Below are 18326 nucleotides of genomic sequence, written 5' to 3'. Positions count from 1 at the left end.
AGTATATTTTATGTTACTAAAATATTCAAATGTATTTTAATATGTTTAATAATTTCACTATTTATGAATTATTTCACAGTAAAAGAAGAAATGAATAGCAAATATTCAATGATGTAGCTAAATGTAATCATTCATCCTGATTTGGTTGATGAATTTATTACATTTTAAAATTATTTTCTTTCAAAGTGCACAATTTTTTCCACAAATAACACTGGTATAAGACTAATTCTTCACTCAAGCGTATTTACCCAAGTTTTCAATATTTATGATCAGGATTCAACTATGAACAATTGAATTTTGAATTACATTCTGGTTCATCTTCACCCAAAATATATCATAATTCAGTTATCCAAGAACTAAATTAACATTAATTTTCAACTCTTTTAACTAAAACTGGGAAAAGAAGTTAAATTTTAAATTTTCAAATTAAAATATAATTCAAATAAATTTAATTAATCTTAAACTTTGATAAAACAAAACTTTCATAGTTTTTAGGGGTGAGAAGGGAAGTATAACGGTGCAAAAAAAACCTTCTTAAAATTAAACTAGCTGATTCGATAGTATAGAGATTTTGGTTTTTTTTTTAACAAAATTCTTACAATCAGCTCAGGCCCAATTATCAAATACCCAGCTGGGCTTTTTTTCAGACAGAGAAAGGTTACTTTGGCTATCTAAACTGTTCACCACCCGACCTAATTTTGGGTGGCATTCTCGTAGTTTTATTATAAAATAAGGCTTTTTATTGAGATTTTGGGTATACATAGATATAAACAACCATTTCGTTCTAGGGTTTCTACGGAAAAGGAGATTTGGGAGGAGGAGCAGCAGCAGCGACAATGGTTCTCAAGTAGGTTTATCCAAAATCTAACTCAATACTTTCATTCAATAATATTATTCTTCAATTTCATTGAAACGTTTCTGCTCTATATTTTCGTTTTACAATCGGAGCAAACATGCGACTTGTCATTTTGTCATTCTTGTAGTTGATAGCTGCTCCGTCCTTTTAGAAAAGGAAAACTTGTATATTTTTGAACTCTCGATTTAGGTTCGCTGAAGCGGGATTTCGTTTTCTTTTAGAATTTTGTTGTATTGTTATGGATTTGTTAGAAATTGGCATTATTGATTAATTAGTTTACATAAGATTACAGATTTGCGATGCTGTCATTTTTGGGTTTATGTTTGGCAAAAACCTTAAATTTTCTAAAATGCTTAAATGTATTTTTTTTGTGATTGTTGACCTGGTGATGGGTTTGGATGATGAAGTTCATCATCATCATCATCCCAGCGGAATATTGAATTTTAGATCGCTTCATAACTCCTGTTTTCTGCCTGAGATTGTTCTGTTGGGTGGATGCATTTTGTCGGAAATTTGTTATTGTTAGACTAGATAACAAAACATGGAAAACAAGAAATGGTTGGTGATTTTTCAAATTATAATCTTTGCACTTGGAAGGTCTGCTCACTGGCAGTTGATGTTTGTATGTTAGGACCGAACTTTGCCGTTTCAGTGGTGCAAAGATCTACCCTGGGAAAGGCATACGATTTGTTCGTGGTGATTCTCAGGTATCATAATTGTGGCATTTCTTGAATTTTAAGGATGTTATGTTACTATTTAATGATGTCTTGATAATTGGTTGCTTATGCGAGAGTATTGATTTCTTAATGAGTAGGTCTTCCTCTTCGCCAACTCCAAATGCAAGAGGTATTTCCACAACCGATTGAAGCCATCAAAGCTCACCTGGACAGCCATGTACAGGAAACAGCATAAGAAGGTGAATATGTGAATGAACTTATTTGTATGTGACTTAGGCAATCTCAGTAATCATAACCATCTTGTTATACCCTATTCTAAGTTATCACACACTTGAACAGGTTTTGGTGCCACTTTCTTTGTTTTACCTGAGATCTCTATGCGCGAGTGTATGTATTGATGAAATTTTACATTGATTTTTTATTTGTGTAATTGTGATGTGTAGGATATTGCCCAAGAAGCTGTGAAGAAGAGGCGTAGGGCCACCAAGAAACCTTACTCTAGGTCCATTGTTGGTGCTACACTGGAAGTTATTCAGAAGAAAAGAGCAGAGAAGCCAGAAGTTCGTGATGCTGCTAGAGAAGCTGCTCTGCGGTGTGTTTTCTTTTCTTTTTAGTTTTCTTTTCTTTTCTTTTAAAGGCAATGTTGTTGTTGATTGATTGTATAAAACCATCTGTATCTCGTGCAAATATAGTATCTCATTGTCTGAAGTTGATGTCCTGCAGTGAAATCAAGGAGAGGGTAAAGAAAACAAAAGATGAGAAGAAGGCAAAGAAGGCTGAAGTTCAGGCCAAGTTACAAAAATCACAAGGCAAAGGTGCTGTCAGCAAGGGTGCTGCACCCAAAGGACCCAAGCTTGGTGGTGGTGGTGGCAAGCGCTAAGTCTGAAGTTTTGTTCCCTTTTGGTCTGGTACTCAAATAGAGTTTTGTTCCTTTTGTGCTGATATTTTATTTGCCTCATTATTAAAAAACTTGTGCTTGGAGCTTATAGTACCTATTGAATGGATTTTCCCGCAGATCTAATTCTAGTTTTATAAAAATACCTTTACAACAAATTCCTAGTCATGCATCTGGTTGAAATATCTAACAATAAGATATTCATATTTTTATTAGAGATTACAGTGGGCAATCTCATCCTTGTGATGGAATTAGGACCCGTAATACAACAGGTTCAGTTTAATTTTGAAAATTTTACAAGCATCTATTCAATTTTTTTCCTTCTATTACATTTTTCCCTTCAATTAAGAATTCAAATGTATGAGTAAGATTGATAATTTTTTAAATAATTAGAAATATATTTTAGATATCGACTGATTGTAAACTTTCTCTTGCACTTGCCGTATCAAAATTAAATAAGTTTTCGTGACATATTTAAGCCGAAACAAGATAACAAAATGCCAACTAATTACAATATAGTCGCAGTACAAAAAATACTAAAACAGAGAAGGTTAACCTTGGCTTTAGATAAAAAAAAAAGGGATGTCATAAATTTTAGGAAATCAAATACATTAAATTTAAATAGTTTTTATTTTAATTTCTAGCTTTTTAAAATATTTTTATAATCTGTTCAAATTTATTGATTTTTTTTTAAACTATTTAATTATTAATAAATATAAAAATGACATTCATATAATATTAGTGATGTAAAATTGCGGAATATATTAATAAAAAATAGAAAAATTCGTACAGGATAACTACTATCTTATCTTTTTGTTAACGTTGATTAAAAACAATTTTAATCAACATTAATTAAAAATAAATTACCTATTAATATTAGTTAATAAATAATACTTACCTATATTGCTAGAAAAATAATCATGATAAGAAAGAATATACATAGAGTATAAACAATTTTAAACTTTTATTTTTTACGTAAAATTTAAAATTATCTAATTTTAAATAATTAAATTATTATTATAATTTTTAAAATCTAATTTATTTTAACCTGTTACCTAAACAACATATACTTTACTATTAAACATCTAATTAACTATTGTATAAAATTTTCCATTAAATAAAGGTAAAACTCCTTATCCATGTTCTACTCTTTTAAAGTGATTATTAGTTGAGAATGCAACTATTTTTTTTCTCCGTTTATACTGAATGATACTATTCATTATTTTGTTAACATGATTGAAATATTTACAATTTAAACTGCTTTCATTAAAAAAAAATGTGTTTTTGTATAATTCAATTCAAATATTATAAATTTCAAATTCAATAGAAAATTTTATTTTTACTGAATACAAAAATTAAGTATATTTTTAAAAATTAAAACTTTATAATTAAATTATTTGAGTATAAACATTAGATTATTTCAAATGTTGATATTTAATCATTAATATAAATAATAGTCAAGATATTCAGAAATAAAAATGTTACTATATAGAAGTATTAAAAAGAGATATATGAAAGACAAAGGGACAAAAGAAAAAGTTGAAGAAGATTTAATAGACAATTGCACCTTAATGTTTATTGAGGTATATCAATTAATTAAATACATTTGAGATATTATTTCTTTTATTGTTTTTAAAATCTCAATTTGAAATGTTTAATTGTAAGCTCATTTAATTTATGTTATTTTACCATTCAGTGAGTTTATCCCACATAATTCATATTTTAGTTGTATAGATCTAGAAGTGAATTATAAACTATAAAATATAAAGTAGTTTTTTTAATTACAAGTTGTTTAGATATCTTTCTAAAAAATATTTGTATTGATTTTTAAAAAATCTATATGTATAGAGTTATATGTATTAACTTTTTAGTTTGATTTTGTACCATTAAGTGTTCCATTTACCATCCTTATTTTTTCTTATAATGGCTTGAGTTGATCATAATATCAACAAAGGTGTCCCACAAAGAGACATTATCAGTGTTCAAGTTTTAACAACATTATTTTTTCTTACCAGTTCATTTTCCTTCTTCATATCATCTCTCTGGTTCTCACAGTCTCTCTATCTTAGCTTCAATAGCTTTTGTTAATTTCCACCCTTGCTAATATTTTTTATTTTCAATGTTGTCACTTCTATTAATCATCCCACACTTACAACCAATTTGTTTATTCTTCCTAATCCTCTTTTGAACAAACCTTCATTTGTTGGTTCCTTCTAACATTGTTTCTACATGTGAAGGTTAGTCTCTTAAATCATCCAACTACGACAAATGTTTTCATTAATTTTTAAAAACTCAACATATTACATAAAGTTTAGTCGATACAAACAAATATTAATAAAACTAAATTATAAATTAATATCATAATTTTTTTCAACAAAAAAATAACAATAAAGCAATCACATAGTGTAAGCTCAATTACATTTGTTTAATTAATTAAAATAATCTAGTAGTGTTGTAAAAACTGACTCAAAAACTATTTCTTAGAGAAAAAAAATAACGAAATAAAATATTCGCATCCATTCAACCAAGACCGCCCTTTTACTAATAAAAAAATTTCAAAATTATTAGAATCGACTAATAAAAATATTTTTATTTTAAAATATTTGTTATAATTTATTTTCAGCTTAACCGGCACATGGATTTTACATAAGAATTTTAAAATAGTTTTACAGTTTTTAACTTATAAAAAAATTATAAATTATTTGTATTGTGTTAGAATTGATTAAGTTGACTCTTATAGAATCACATTAGGGTTGCCACGAATTTTTAGATGTTAAATTGATGTTATTTGTAGTGAACTAATTCACATTACTGAAAGTGAATATAAAAAAAAAAAAAAAAAAACTCGACATTCTCATATTTGAATTTGTGCCATTGTATAAAATTTACGAGGTAATATAAATTTAATGCAGGGAAAGGGACTTGATTTGGTACATGTCAATAGCAGATAAATATGTGATTTTGTTTAATGGAAAAAGTCTAAGAGTAGCACAAATTGTTAATAATAAACACTATTTAACTTCAATTATAATAAGATTATTATAAGAAAATGATAAAAAAAATGTAAGAAGAAAAAATGTTTCTTATTCTATTATGTGTATATTACATCACTTCATGTATAGGAAATATATAGGGAGGAAATATATAGGGAGTTTCTCTCCTCCAAATCACAATCGAATTAGGTGGATACTAATCATGAGATTCTATAATTATTAAATTAATTACATATAATTGGGTACAATATCGTCAAATATTGCATACAATAATTGCATATAATTTGATAATTATTATTTCCTTAATACTCCTCTAAAGTTGGTAGGTGAAGATCAATACCCCCAACTTGTGTCGTAGCGTCAAAAATCGTTTTTTACCCAATGCCTTCGTAAAAATATCTGCGAGCTGGTGTCGGTACATACGAAGGACTGATTATCCAGCTTGTAATTTTTCTCGCACAATGTGGCAGTCTATCTCAATGTGTTTTGTGCGTTCATGAAATATTGGGTTTGTTGCTATATGTAATGCCGCTTGATTGTCACAGAAAAGTTGAGCTGACAAGTTACATGACACCTTTAAATCCTGCAACAGATATCGCAACCAAACTATCTCCAAACAAGTATTGGTCATTGCGCGGTATTCTGCTCCCGCTGATGATCTTGATATGTTTGTCTGTTTTTTTGACTTCCATGAGATAATAGAGGAACCAAGAAAAATGCAATATCCAGATACTGATCTTCGAGTTGTCTCACAACCTCCCCAGTCTGAGTCGCAATAAGCTGTCAATGTCAGATTGTTTTCGGATGGCAATAGCAATCTTTGTCCTGGTGATCCTTTAATATACTTTAGAACTCGAATTGTGGCATCCCAATGAGGTTTCCGTGGATCCTGTATATATTGACTTAGGGTCCGAACCGAAAATGCTATGTCAGGCTGAGTAACCGTGAGATATATCATTCGTCCCACAAGTCGCCTGTATTTGACTGGATCCTTTAATAACTCTCCATCATCTCGTGTGAATTTTAGGTATTGTTCCATTGGAAATTTTTCTGGACGAGCACAATATCAAGCACATATTTTCTTTGGGACATGTAAATACCAGCTGTGGAACGGGAAAATTCAATCCCTATACAATATTTTAGGTCTCCAAGATCTTTAATGCGAAATTGTTGTAATAAACAATCTTTAACACGCTGAATTTCTGTCAAATCATGTCCTGTCAAAAGAATATCATCCACATAAATCAAAAGGACAGTAAATGATGAGTTATTCTGTCTTGTGAATAGAGAGTAATCTATCTTGGACTGTTGAAATCCTACATATTTAATCACATGAGAAAATGTTGAAAACCATGTTCGAGATGCTTGTTTGAGACCGTAAAGGGATTTTTTGAGTCGACATACAATGTTATCCCCAGTCGATGATGCCCGGATGGCAAGTCCATGTAAATAATTTCATGCAATGTGTCATGTAAGAAGGCATTTTACACATCTAGCTGGTGAGTAAACCAATTTTTGGCTGCTGCAAATGGTGAGGAGACACCACAAAGTTGTTAATTTTGTTGTCGGTGAAAAAGTTTCAGAATAGTCGACACCTTCAATCTGAGTGTACCCCTTTGCGACAAGGCACGCCTTATATTTGTCGACGCTACCATCTGAGTTGTACTTTATTTTATAGACCCATTTGCATCTGATGGGTTTCTGCCCAGCGGGTAACGGTGTCAAGGTCTACATTTGATTTAGCTGCAAGGCGGAAAGCTCTTCGTCCATTGCTTTTTGCCAATTTGGATCAAGGATAGCTTGAGCATAAGTGTGAGGTTCTTTGGTGGCTGTGATGTTAGCAAGATATGCACTATGTGTAGAAGAAAATCGTGAATTAGAAAGAAAATGATGCATAGGATACCTGGTTTCATTCGATCGATCTTGGACAGTGGTCGAATGATTGGCTTGGGATCCCGTTACGTAGTCTTGAAGCCAGGAAGGTTGGGTTGATGGGCGAATGGATCGTCGAACGGGAAGGTCGGTTGGAGAAGGTTTGGTAATGGGTGTTAAACTTCTTGGCATGGGAGAAGAAGGTTGGTCTACTGGAGGTTCAGGTGTATTATGACGAGTAGGAGAAGAAGGTTGGTTTGATGGAGGTTCAAGTGCATTGTGACGAGTAGGAGAAGAGAGTTGGTTTGATGGAGGTTCAGGTGTATTGTGACGAATAGGAGAAGAAGGTTGGTTTGATGGAGGTTCAGTTGCATTGTGATGAGTAAGAGAAGAAGGTTGATCGAGTGAATGTTGGACAGGAGTGGGTAAGTCAATGTCAATAGTTGGCAAAATACCTTGTAATGGAGGTGAGGATTGTGTTGTGACTGTTGGCAGAATGGGAATACACTTTCATGGAATATGACATCCCGACTTGTAAAAAAAATGTCTGCATCTATATCAAATAATTTGTATTCTTTTTTATTGTGAGGATAACCAATGAAGATGCATTGTCGGGCGCGCGGATCAAATTTTTGCTTAGGTGAAACAACAGTTGCGTAACAGAGGCAACCAAAAGTTTTTAGGTGAGAAAGTGAAGGTGGTTGATTATATAGTAGCTCAAAAAGTGATTTATTTTTTAGTAAAGGTGATGGCAAGCGATTAATGATATATGTGGCGGTTAAAACGCATTCTCTCCAAAATTCTAATGGTAAATTGGACTGAAATAGGAGGGCTCGTGCTGTGTTTAAAGCATGTCTATGTTTGCGTTCTACTACTCCATTTTGTTGAGGAGTGTAAACGCAAGTGCGTTGACATTCAATACTTTTTTTGAGAAAAAAATCATACATTGAAATAAATTCCAGTCCGTTGTCAACGCGGATGGTTTTAATAGATGCCTGAAATTGATTTTGTGCAAATGTAATGAATGACTCTAAGAGATGTTGGGTTTCAGATTTGTGATTCATAAGAAATAACCAAGTACATATAGTACAATCATCGACTATAGTGAGAAAAAAACGTTTTCCAAAATGAGTTGGGGTTTTATGAGCACCCCAAATGTCACAATGCAATAGATTAAATGGAGAATGAGATTTTATTGTGCTTAAAGGAAAGGGTAGCCTTGTCTGTTTAGCTTTGGGACAAATACTACAATGATTATGAATGGGAATGAGATTTTTACTGATAGGGATAGGTAGTAAGGAAGATACAAGTTGTAGACACGTCGGAGAATGATGTCCAAGGCGCTTGTGCCATAAATCAGGATCGGTCGATATTTGAGATGCGTGGGCTTGGTTTGGCAGAGGGGACATGTAGTATAAGCTTGCGTGTTGTTTACCCGAGCCAATCATCCTCCCTGTAGCCAAGTCCTGTAAAACGCAACAATGTGGAGTAAAAACGACACAACAATTTAATGAACTGGTTATCTTACTAATGAACATGAGATTTAAATTAAAAGAAGGAACACAAAGAACATCTTTGAGAGTGATTTTGTCATTGAATTTAATTGTGACAGTAGTTATAACATCCTTAAATAAAGTGTGATGGTAATTTGGTAATTATAGTGTAGTTATAACAACAGTTTTCTAATAAACCATCATTATATTTAAAAAAATATTAAAAACAACAACGATTTTCTGTGCGAATCGTTATTATATATGTATCAAAGTTAAAAATTGTGACAATCTAAGTCTGAATTATCATTATTTTTGGTGTTTTTTATTTTTAACGCGCACACTCTTTAATATATTTCTTCACTTTTTTCTTCATTGTCACCTATACTTCCACCCAAAGGTCTCCCTCCCACGCCAATGCCACTTTCATCTTGGTCGCGCCATCGTCGTTTCTTCTTGCCCTTGCCAACTTCGCTTTCATCCTTCGTTGCGCCATTGCGTCACTGCACCACGACATTGAGGACCAGCGAACCTTCGTCAGCTTGCAACCACCGCATCGCACCGCCTTCTGCGCGCCACTACAGTGTTGTCGCCAGTTTCCTCTGCGTGTTACAGCACTTCGGTCGCCAACTTCCTTCGTGCATTATTGCACTCCGGCCAACGCCAACGTCCTCAACCCTAAGTTCTTCACATGCACCTCTCTATCAGGGTTCTTCTCCCACTGCCCGCTCCATCTCTCCATCGCCACTAGCACATTTCTTTCTTGTCACTACCAGCACCGCTTGCAAACCCCAGTGCGCCCATCTCTCCTCCTCTCCTTCGCATGCCACAAGCACCTCCAACACACACATGCTACCATGACTGGAGCATAATGCCTCCCTAAACCTTAAATTTTTTAATTAATTTTATAATAAATATTTGCATGTATGCGTTGATTAGTTAGTATTAAGGTTTGTGGGAACTTCATTTATTAGATATTTGATGGAGGAGTCCTAACATTTGATAGAGATGATATATTTGGAGTTGTCAAAAATTAGTATGAAAAAACTTCAAATAGTCATAACTTTTGATAGAGATGTGAGAAGGAGACGTGTAAAAAATGAAAGATGCTTGAAATGGGATAACGAATCACGTTGTTAGTACCTAGAGGGTATTGGGGTCCACCAAAATTCCAAAAATCTATTGTTTACTATTATTTTTTATTTTTAAGTATTTTTTTTTCAGGTATTCTGAGGTTTAATTCTCATACTTACACTTGTCAGAAAATTCTGAAATTTTGCATGATGTTTTCTAGTATAAATTATAGATTTATCAAACCATTATGATTATATTACATTCACAATTTTATTGCTCATACCTTATATAATGTTATGTGTTCTAACATGAAATCTTATTATTTCAATGATTATTCTGGATATAACATGTTGAATAGGAGGAGAAGGACAAGTGCAAATGCAAAGAAACTCACTTGGATGCACCTCAAGGTAACCATGTATAACACTTTAGAATAACATAAAACCTTTTTATATATTTATATATAACTTTTTGTACACTTTCATATTTAAATTATGATATTACATGCATTATTGTTTTGGAAATTTGATGTTTTATGCAAGATTAGAGTATAATAAATATCATAATAAGTTTTTTTTTAAATTACACTTATAATGACGGTTCCCCACTAGATTCGTCGTTAAAAATTCTTTTTTTTAATTTTTCATTGTTTATTTTGCGAAATAACGACGATTTTTAACACGTGTTGTTAATGTGGTTTTATAACGACGGTTATAGCACCGTCATTATAAACAATTAATTTATAACGACACTTGCAATAACGATGGTTCGAGAGTTGTCTTTATATGATTTTTTTAACGGTCGATGATGAGCTTTTTTGTACTGGTTTAAAATGGGAAAGAATATGCTTCGTTTTCGTCTAAAAGTTTTGGTAAAAATGTACTTGAGGATGAAAACTTTGATTCACCTAAGCAGAAGGGGCAATGAACAATTGCAATACTATGTTGTGCACGAAATATGATAATTGATTGCTAGAGGATCGAATGTAATGAGAACACACCATAGAGTACAAAAAAGGGAAGAAAATGGACTAGGAATATTCGATAATAGGCCTTTTTTTAACATGAAAAATAAATAAATGTGAGTATTTTGGGGATGTTTCAACCCTATTACAAAAGAAGAAGAAAAAATCCATACAAAAGACCCATAACACATCAAAGAAATGGTTTTTTATCCTCTCATACCCGTACAAAAACAAATTAAGTCTCTTATTCAAAACATGTGTATATTACAAAATAATCACCTCCATATGACATGTATTTTGATGAGTTGTAGACACAAAAGGAACCTTGAATAGATTTTTTATTAAAGAAATTTAGTAGGGAGATAGTTTTATCTAACAACTACATGTCCAATCAAGACATAAAACATAAGCAAATAGGCAAATAATTCTTAACACACTAAAAAAAAATTGCATTAAAGTTAGAAAGAAATAGTTGAAGACATCTCAAGGCAACAACAAAATGCAAAAACTAATTTTATTTACGAAAGAGGAGAAAATGTAACACAAAAAATGACGTTATACATGCCAAATCTTGACATCAATTTTTTATTTTTATTTTTGTCTACTCAAAAAGTTGTTTTGAGATTTGATCGAGTTTTTTAGGAGAAGATCTAAATGTTTTGTCATACATGCTAATAATATTTTCTATATTTTGATGTTTTTCTTCATATATAAATTAGAAAAGAGTTGAAATTTCATAATATATAAAAAAATCGCTGATAAAAAAAACATTGTTTTACAATTTATAAAAAAAATAACTATTATGAAGAATGGTTGAATCCAACTATACATTATCTCAGACTTAGCATAGAATCATTTTGAACATATATTTTTTCATTTAAAAATTTCTAATGCAAAAGGAATTACTTTTCTACTTATTTTCTCTTGCACACACTTAGCACGTGATCGTCGTTTTAAGTTTGATGTCATTGGTAACATATAAATAATAAACAAAACCCTTCTACAAACGTACTTTTTAAGCTATAAGAACATTTAGCATTAGGGTGTTTGAAACGCATTTAAACTATATTAAACTCTCTTCCTTTCAGCTTAGAAGGAAATCTAACTTACATTATGAATTGATTTCCAAACATTGATTTTCAAACATACCCTTCCATAGTAATAGTGTGAGAAGTAACACAATGATAGAATAATTTCAACAGGAACCACATGTTTGATCTCTTTTTTAAGAAAATCAAACTCAATCTTAAAAGATAACTTTATCATTCAAATCAATTCTCAACTAATTTAAACTTATTTGTATAAATCTATTTTTTTTCTTCTCGCCATATTATATATATTTTCTAAAAATCCATTACTGTAGGTGTTGTTATTCATATGCAATAGTGTTTCTCAGCCCAAATAGAAAAAGACTTTCCTTGCGTATACATTCATGACGTAAGAGGCAGTAAAACATTAAATTATAGTATAATTATAAATGTTTAACTAATAAAGAAGGATGATATAAATAAAATAACAGTACGTAACAATTAAGAATTTTGCTGCAATTTGGAATGGACTAATAAAGTGGTGTCTGCTGGGAACAGCTATTTTATAGTCATAATTACCGTACCAACCAACAACATGCAGGTCTCTGATCGATCGCTTTGATTTGATCCTAATGTCAGTTCCTACGAAAAAGGGTTTTTCATCCATCTACACTACACACACATTACTTTACCAATCAATTAAGTTAATTAACTAAACTCATCACTCACATTATTATTTCAAACACAAAATGTTATTCATTAGGGATAGTAAGGGACCCCAGGCCAGTAGGGTAGTACTGGAACTGTGTTGTAATCTTCCAAAGTGAAAGAACAGTTTCCTTCTCCAATATTCTGATGCTGCTGCTGCTGCTGCTGTGGCTGCAGTGTTCTCCGTTTGGAGCAACGCAGAGCCTCTGACGTGCTTTCTACTGTTTCTTCCCCAGAGATTTCTGTGTAACCTGTTGACACTTGGGTTCTAGAAGCTTGCTCTCTCAGCATACCCTTCAACTTCATTACCTGCACACGCAAAACAGCTCAAGGAAATGACCAGTTCCAAAGAATGAATGTCTACTCATACTACACTTCACCAAAGCACCAATCATTACGTCAATGCAAGCAACGAAAAACAGTCTTGTGTAGTTATATAAGTGGTTGTCTTTTAATAAGTGGTTCTCAAAGTATATTTTCTATAAAAAAAAACGTACATGTGAAAGAAAAAGGTTGAACAGAGTGTGTCTATGGCTCTTTGAGTGCTACTTGCAAGAGCTGCATAATTAACTCCAACTCTTGTGCATCCAAGTGAAAACCCACTTCAAATTTATCATTTTTCTTATCACTTTTTTCTGGGTATAGAAATCTCAATAATAAGTGTCTACAAAAGATTGGAGTGTCTATATATGTTGAGATTCAAAGAAATAGAGAAGAAAATGTATTCGATATTATGATATCAGAAGAAAATGACAGACGTGAAAAGTGATAGATGGGTGATTGCACTATCTCACGTGTCTAAAATTTGATATTGGTGTGCATATAGTATAAGAAAATAATTCACGGTCATCCAATACTAGAGGACACCTATACAGAAAAAGAAAGAAGAGAGAAGTACAGATATCATAAGTGTATGATGTGATAAAAAAGGAATGAAAAAATAGTAATAAATGATGATATATATTATCACTGTGTTGTGTATATGTAGCCTACCTCTTCCTCTAGCTTCTGTTTTTCCTTGGATATGACATCAAATTCCTGTTTAAGTGAATCGTACAAGTGTTCAAGTTGCTTGTTCTTCCACCTTGCACGCCTGTTTTGGAACCAAACGGCAATTTGGCGAGGTTGAAGCCCTAACTCCTTGGAGAGCTTCATCTTCCTATCAGGGTCCAGCTTTATCTCCTTCTGAAAACTACTCTCCAACGAGTCTAACTGGTCACTTGTTAATCTCTTCTTCTTGTCGTTCCCGCAGTTCATTTTTTCCATGGATGAACTTGACTCTGCTAGACTTTGTTGCTTCACTTCCATTCCTTAATCAGTTAACAGACAGAGAGGGTTTAGTGAAGAAGAGTTGTAATTTTCTTAAATGTTCACTGTCTTTTTCAACGTTGACCAAGCTAAAACATCAGATGTGGTTGCCAAATTAACTTGCTTGCTTTAACATTAAGAATGAGAGTACCTATTTTGTATCACTTGTTCAAGAAAAGAAATAACTATGGAGGGTAATAGCTTGGACTTCAAGTTACTATTCATTCGAAAATTTACAAAAAATAGAGTCTGAAAAACGTGAAGGAGTAACTAAAATGCATGGTAGAAGCTAAGTGGTTGAAACGAGTAAGTAGTAAACTATGATGAGTGAAAAAGAAAGCAAGTTGATGCCATTCCAGGAGAAGGGTGAGTGCTTTGAAGAAGAGTAGATAGTGTTTTGATAATATTCTTACCTGGGTAAGGGGTGTAGTTGTAGTTGTAAAGGAAGCTGAAGGAAGACTCTGGTCGAGGAACATAACGTCTTGTGCTCCCATTCCACTCCATGTCTGGCCTTGTTTTCTTGTCTCTCTTCGCTTTAACTTCCACTCCAGCTTCAATCTTTATCTGTGTTTATATGGACCTCACTTGCTTGGGCAAATACATGGACCACAGAGGCAGCGAAGAGAAGATAGAGAGAGGTCATAAGTGTCTGCAACAAGTTTAAATAGAGTTTATAGGATTAGATTCCTCTAAGAGAAAAGAAAAGATATAAGCATAATCTTTAAAGGAAAAGGATGCAAAATATATCAACCTTAATGGTGTAAAAATAACCATTTACATAATAATTTGTATGTTATCAATGCATAACTTGTTTTCTCAACATATTGATAAATAGTATATAAAAGAGTTGTATTTTTTAGATTTGTTACATAAAAGATTTATTGAAAGAAGCAAATCCTTGAAATAGTTTTTTCATATGAATGAGAGATTCTTATGCAGGTGATTTTTAATTGGTTAACAGCATAGAATACCTATCTTGACAGTTAACAGATATGTATTATTAAGATATGTTAAAGAGTGGTAATTAAGTTTGTGAGTTTATTATGTGCATTGAAAGTGCAGTATGAGAAGTACTTAGAAGATTTAAATTAAGGAGGGTAGAGAGGGGGTGGCAGTAGAGTTGTGAGAGGGGTTGTGAATTTGGTGAGGTTTTGTTGCGTGGATGATCCTATACTTCACTTTTGGGGCGCAACAAAGTTTAGTGTTTAATGCAGAGACCGTACACAGTAGGTTGGGAAGAGAAAGAAGAGAGAGAGATGAAGGAGAAGGCGTGAAAAAGGGAAGGCATGTGTCAGTTGGCCCCCAGGCAGCCTTCAACGGGGACCATATTTGATCATAGACCTATGAATCCAGTGTTTCTATTGTGGCACTCTCTCCTTCTATTAGCACAAAAAATGGTGGCACTTTTGCAAAATGGGTAAAATGGGTTCCAAAATGGGAATTTAATAGCAACATAGGAGAAGTTCTTTGCCTGAAAAGAGGGTACGTGAACCTGCCATCACTGCTACCCTCACATGAGACAAATAAAGGAAGGTAAATAAAACACAACACTTAGCCTCACCTCACTCACTTCTGTTTCTTTCAACCTCCACCTCTCCCTTTCACCTTAATTATAACTTTGCAGTGTCACAGAGAAGAAAGCTGAGACAATCTCACTTTCACCTCTCCTGTCTCTAGATCTATCTGTTGCTTCCTTGCATGAAATCGGGATCTGGGTTTCCATTTAAATATTTTGAATTTTGGTGCAAACAAACAAATCCATTCATTCATTGTCTGTGGTGTGGTTTGGTGGTAGGGCTAAGTTCACAGATTGGACTGCGTGTTTGGCTGTACCTTTGCTACACATAAAAGCAGACGTTGGAGCGATAAGGAAGCCCTTTCTTTCGGCCCCAAAATGATGACAGAGATTGCTGAGACAAAGCTCTTTGTAGAATCAAACTTCTACTTCTGCATCTCTCCAACTTCTTTCTCATGCCCCTTGATAACAACCTCACATACTTAATAGCCTCATGTCGGAAACAAACACTCATAATATATCTTCCTCCACTATCTCACTCACAACCAAATTAAGAATCCAATCTACATTCATTTGCACATTTTGTTCTTAGAATATGTTCTAAGAAATACCGTCATACTGGAGAAGAATGTGATCCATAGATTCCTTTAATTGAAGTTGCACCCACAACCCACAAATGATATAAATGTTACCAATGTTTTAGCTTTACTTTACTTAATTACATAACTTGCTTATTTCTTTGTGGGTCTTTAAAATCTACCAAACAAAAACACACCTTAACTTCTCTTACAGTAAAATTATAATGTACAAGATTTGGAAATATCCTCAGAAAAGAAAACTGTTTACGAATTTTGAGAACGGCATAATTATTTCGTAAGAAAGGGAGTCCTAAAGCTCAGTTCTTTTCAAACAAAAGTTCATTAAAAATTAGAAAAATGTGATTTATCAGAATTCTGTTCGAGTGAAATAGTTGAAAATTAAATCGTAATTAGTAATACTTTTCTCTTGAAAAATCTAAACTTGAAATGTCAAGTACGAAGGGATGGCCATTTTCTTATCATTTGGATTTTGGAGGTCCTTGTGGGGTACTTTCATTTGACTCGTGTTTATGGAGATGGTGACGAGGACAAAAGTCCCACGAAACATATTTGATGATGTTGTCCCACACGAAATCTATAAATAAACCACCTTTTTAATGTAATTTAATTTGTTCATAAAAGGTGTACATAAAATTTACTGCAAGATTAATGTTGTTAAAACTAATACTTAACTTAATTTTTCTACTGGTTCTTAGCCTAAAAATAACTATTTATTCATAAAGAATGATCTTGTTTACATAAACGACAACTTTATATATATAAACCTTTTGTCAACTTCATAACGATGCATTTAAACAACTTCTGTAAGTAACAACGTTGTAAATGATTTGGTAGAGTGTAGCAAATGATACAATGAAGTGAAATAGACAAAAAAATATGGTGCATGAATTGTTGTATATGTGCATCGTATCTCGATTTCAAATACTTTTAAATAGTTTATCATTTCAATGTTGTAGGACATCATCACGAGGAGTTGTAAGCAGTGAATGAGGATAGGAGAAAAAAAAGTTACTAGAAGACAAGAAAATGGGGAACTGGAACGGAGAAAGATTGTGAAAACATAGGGAGTTAGAGAGCCCCACGTGAACACCATTCTCAGAATTACACACCTTCCATAACTTCAACAATGACACAGTAATTTGCGTACAGTTCTACTGTGACCACTCAATTAATTCGTCAATTATAGCTTAATTAACCATTAATTAGGTCAAAAACTGATCAAACTTCTCTAGCTCTATGCCATTATTGTATTTCCTGATCTTCTTTTACTAGAAAGAGTGGAAATTCTTCAAGAAGAAAAAAAGTAGCTACTCTTAATTTTTATATATAATTATGACACTGTCATGGTTTTTGGAGGGCACTAAAAATTGTATCAACCCTCTGATTTTACATGGTTAAATTATTAGAAAAACATCGTTTTATGAAATTGTTCACGGAAAACATCTGTTGACAGATCATGGCTTATTAGTACAGGTGTAGAAATTTGATCCATAAAGAAAAAGTTGAAATGGGTTTGGAGTTAATGTGCTAAAAAATGGTGCCACACATATATAGGTCACAAGTAGTGTCAGAATTTTGATAAATAAACAAACAAATGCAGTTTTACTGTTTCATATATTGGTCAAAGGTCTTGAAGGAAAGAATTCTGAGTGTATGAGTAAGCTCAGAGGGGAAATAATTAAGTTCTTCAGTGTAATTGTAGTGAAAGCACTTCTTTTAAGTGTTGACCGTGAGAATATATTAAAGTAGGGTTAAATGGTAACTTAGATTCAAGTGATAGAAAAAAGTATAGTTAAAAACGATCAAAAAAGGTGGGTAGCTTTTTATTCTGCAGCTGCTCCTTTAATAATGTGATTATATCTGTATATATATATATATATATATATATATATATATATATATATATATATATATATATTCATATTTTGCCCTAAAAAATGTTATCAGCACAAGAATTGTTTAGCTGCCATAACTTCTGTGTTTTTTTTTCTTTATTAGCCACATGCATTTGCTTTAGTCATATAATTAGAAGGAACTTTATGATATATATTCAGAGTGTGAATAGTTATGAATGCATTTGTATGTAATGTGGTGTTGTTGAAAGTTTTATATATATTATTATGAAACTTTGGAAGGAGTGTGTGAGGCATCATGAAAGATGAAGTGTATATTAGCAGAAAATGTTAGTGACTGCATGAACAAGTTGTGACGCATCAGAAGCATTATCTTCAGAGGAGAGAGAGTGTTTCAGCAATGGTACCACACATATCCTGAAAACACTAAGCCAAACAGCAATGGGTAAAAAAGCTAAAGCCTTTATTCTAGCTAGGTTGCCTATAGTTACCA

At 32.6% G+C, this 18326-nt stretch overlaps 2 protein-coding genes across 2 annotated transcripts; one reads left to right on the top strand and one right to left on the bottom strand.

The window, feature by feature from the left end:
- Positions 1–614: 614 nt before the first annotated feature.
- On the top strand, positions 615–2586 carry RPL24A (ribosomal protein L24). The gene is made up of 5 exons (XM_068637577.1): positions 615–847; positions 1488–1563; positions 1671–1772; positions 1977–2125; positions 2257–2586. The coding sequence occupies exons 1-5, from the start codon at positions 837–839 to the stop codon at positions 2411–2413; spliced, it is 495 nt and encodes a 164-aa protein (XP_068493678.1). The 5' UTR covers positions 615–836; the 3' UTR covers positions 2414–2586.
- A 9797-nt stretch (positions 2587–12383) lies between these two features.
- Positions 12384–14512, bottom strand: LOC137828262 (putative homeobox-leucine zipper protein ATHB-51). Its single transcript, XM_068634752.2, has 3 exons — positions 14279–14512; positions 13551–13867; positions 12384–12866 (listed from the first exon to the last, which is right to left on the bottom strand). Exons 1-3 carry the CDS (start codon positions 14367–14369, stop codon positions 12609–12611), a joined length of 666 nt encoding a protein of 221 aa, XP_068490853.1. The 5' UTR covers positions 14370–14512; the 3' UTR covers positions 12384–12608.
- Positions 14513–18326: the final 3814 nt, after the last annotated feature.

This window comes from Phaseolus vulgaris, chromosome 7 (assembly GCF_051622355.1).
Source record: "Phaseolus vulgaris cultivar YP4 chromosome 7, ASM5162235v1, whole genome shotgun sequence".
Lineage (NCBI taxonomy): Eukaryota > Viridiplantae > Streptophyta > Magnoliopsida > Fabales > Fabaceae > Phaseolus > Phaseolus vulgaris.
Note: the sequence above shows the minus strand (reverse complement) of the source record. Positions and strands in the feature narration are given on the sequence as shown.

What these genes read in the sequence shown, in the direction of transcription:
- RPL24A (XM_068637577.1), top strand. An exon ending in TTGTTCGTGGTGATTCTCAG is followed by an intron (nt 1,564 to 1,670) that starts GTATCATAATTG and finishes CTTAATGAGTAG; the next exon opens with GTCTTCCTCTTCGCCAACTC. An exon ending in ACAGGAAACAGCATAAGAAG is followed by an intron (nt 1,773 to 1,976) that starts GTGAATATGTGA and finishes TGTGATGTGTAG; the next exon opens with GATATTGCCCAAGAAGCTGT.
- LOC137828262 (XM_068634752.2), bottom strand. Translation starts at nt 14,369, where the DNA reads ATGGAGTGGAATGGGAGCACAAGACGTTATGTTCCTCGACCAGAGTCT. An exon ending in CAACTACACCCCTTACCCAG is followed by an intron (nt 13,868 to 14,278) that starts GTAAGAATATTA and finishes TAACTGATTAAG; the next exon opens with GAATGGAAGTGAAGCAACAA. An exon ending in AACAGAAGCTAGAGGAAGAG is followed by an intron (nt 12,867 to 13,550) that starts GTAGGCTACATA and finishes TTGCGTGTGCAG; the next exon opens with GTAATGAAGTTGAAGGGTAT.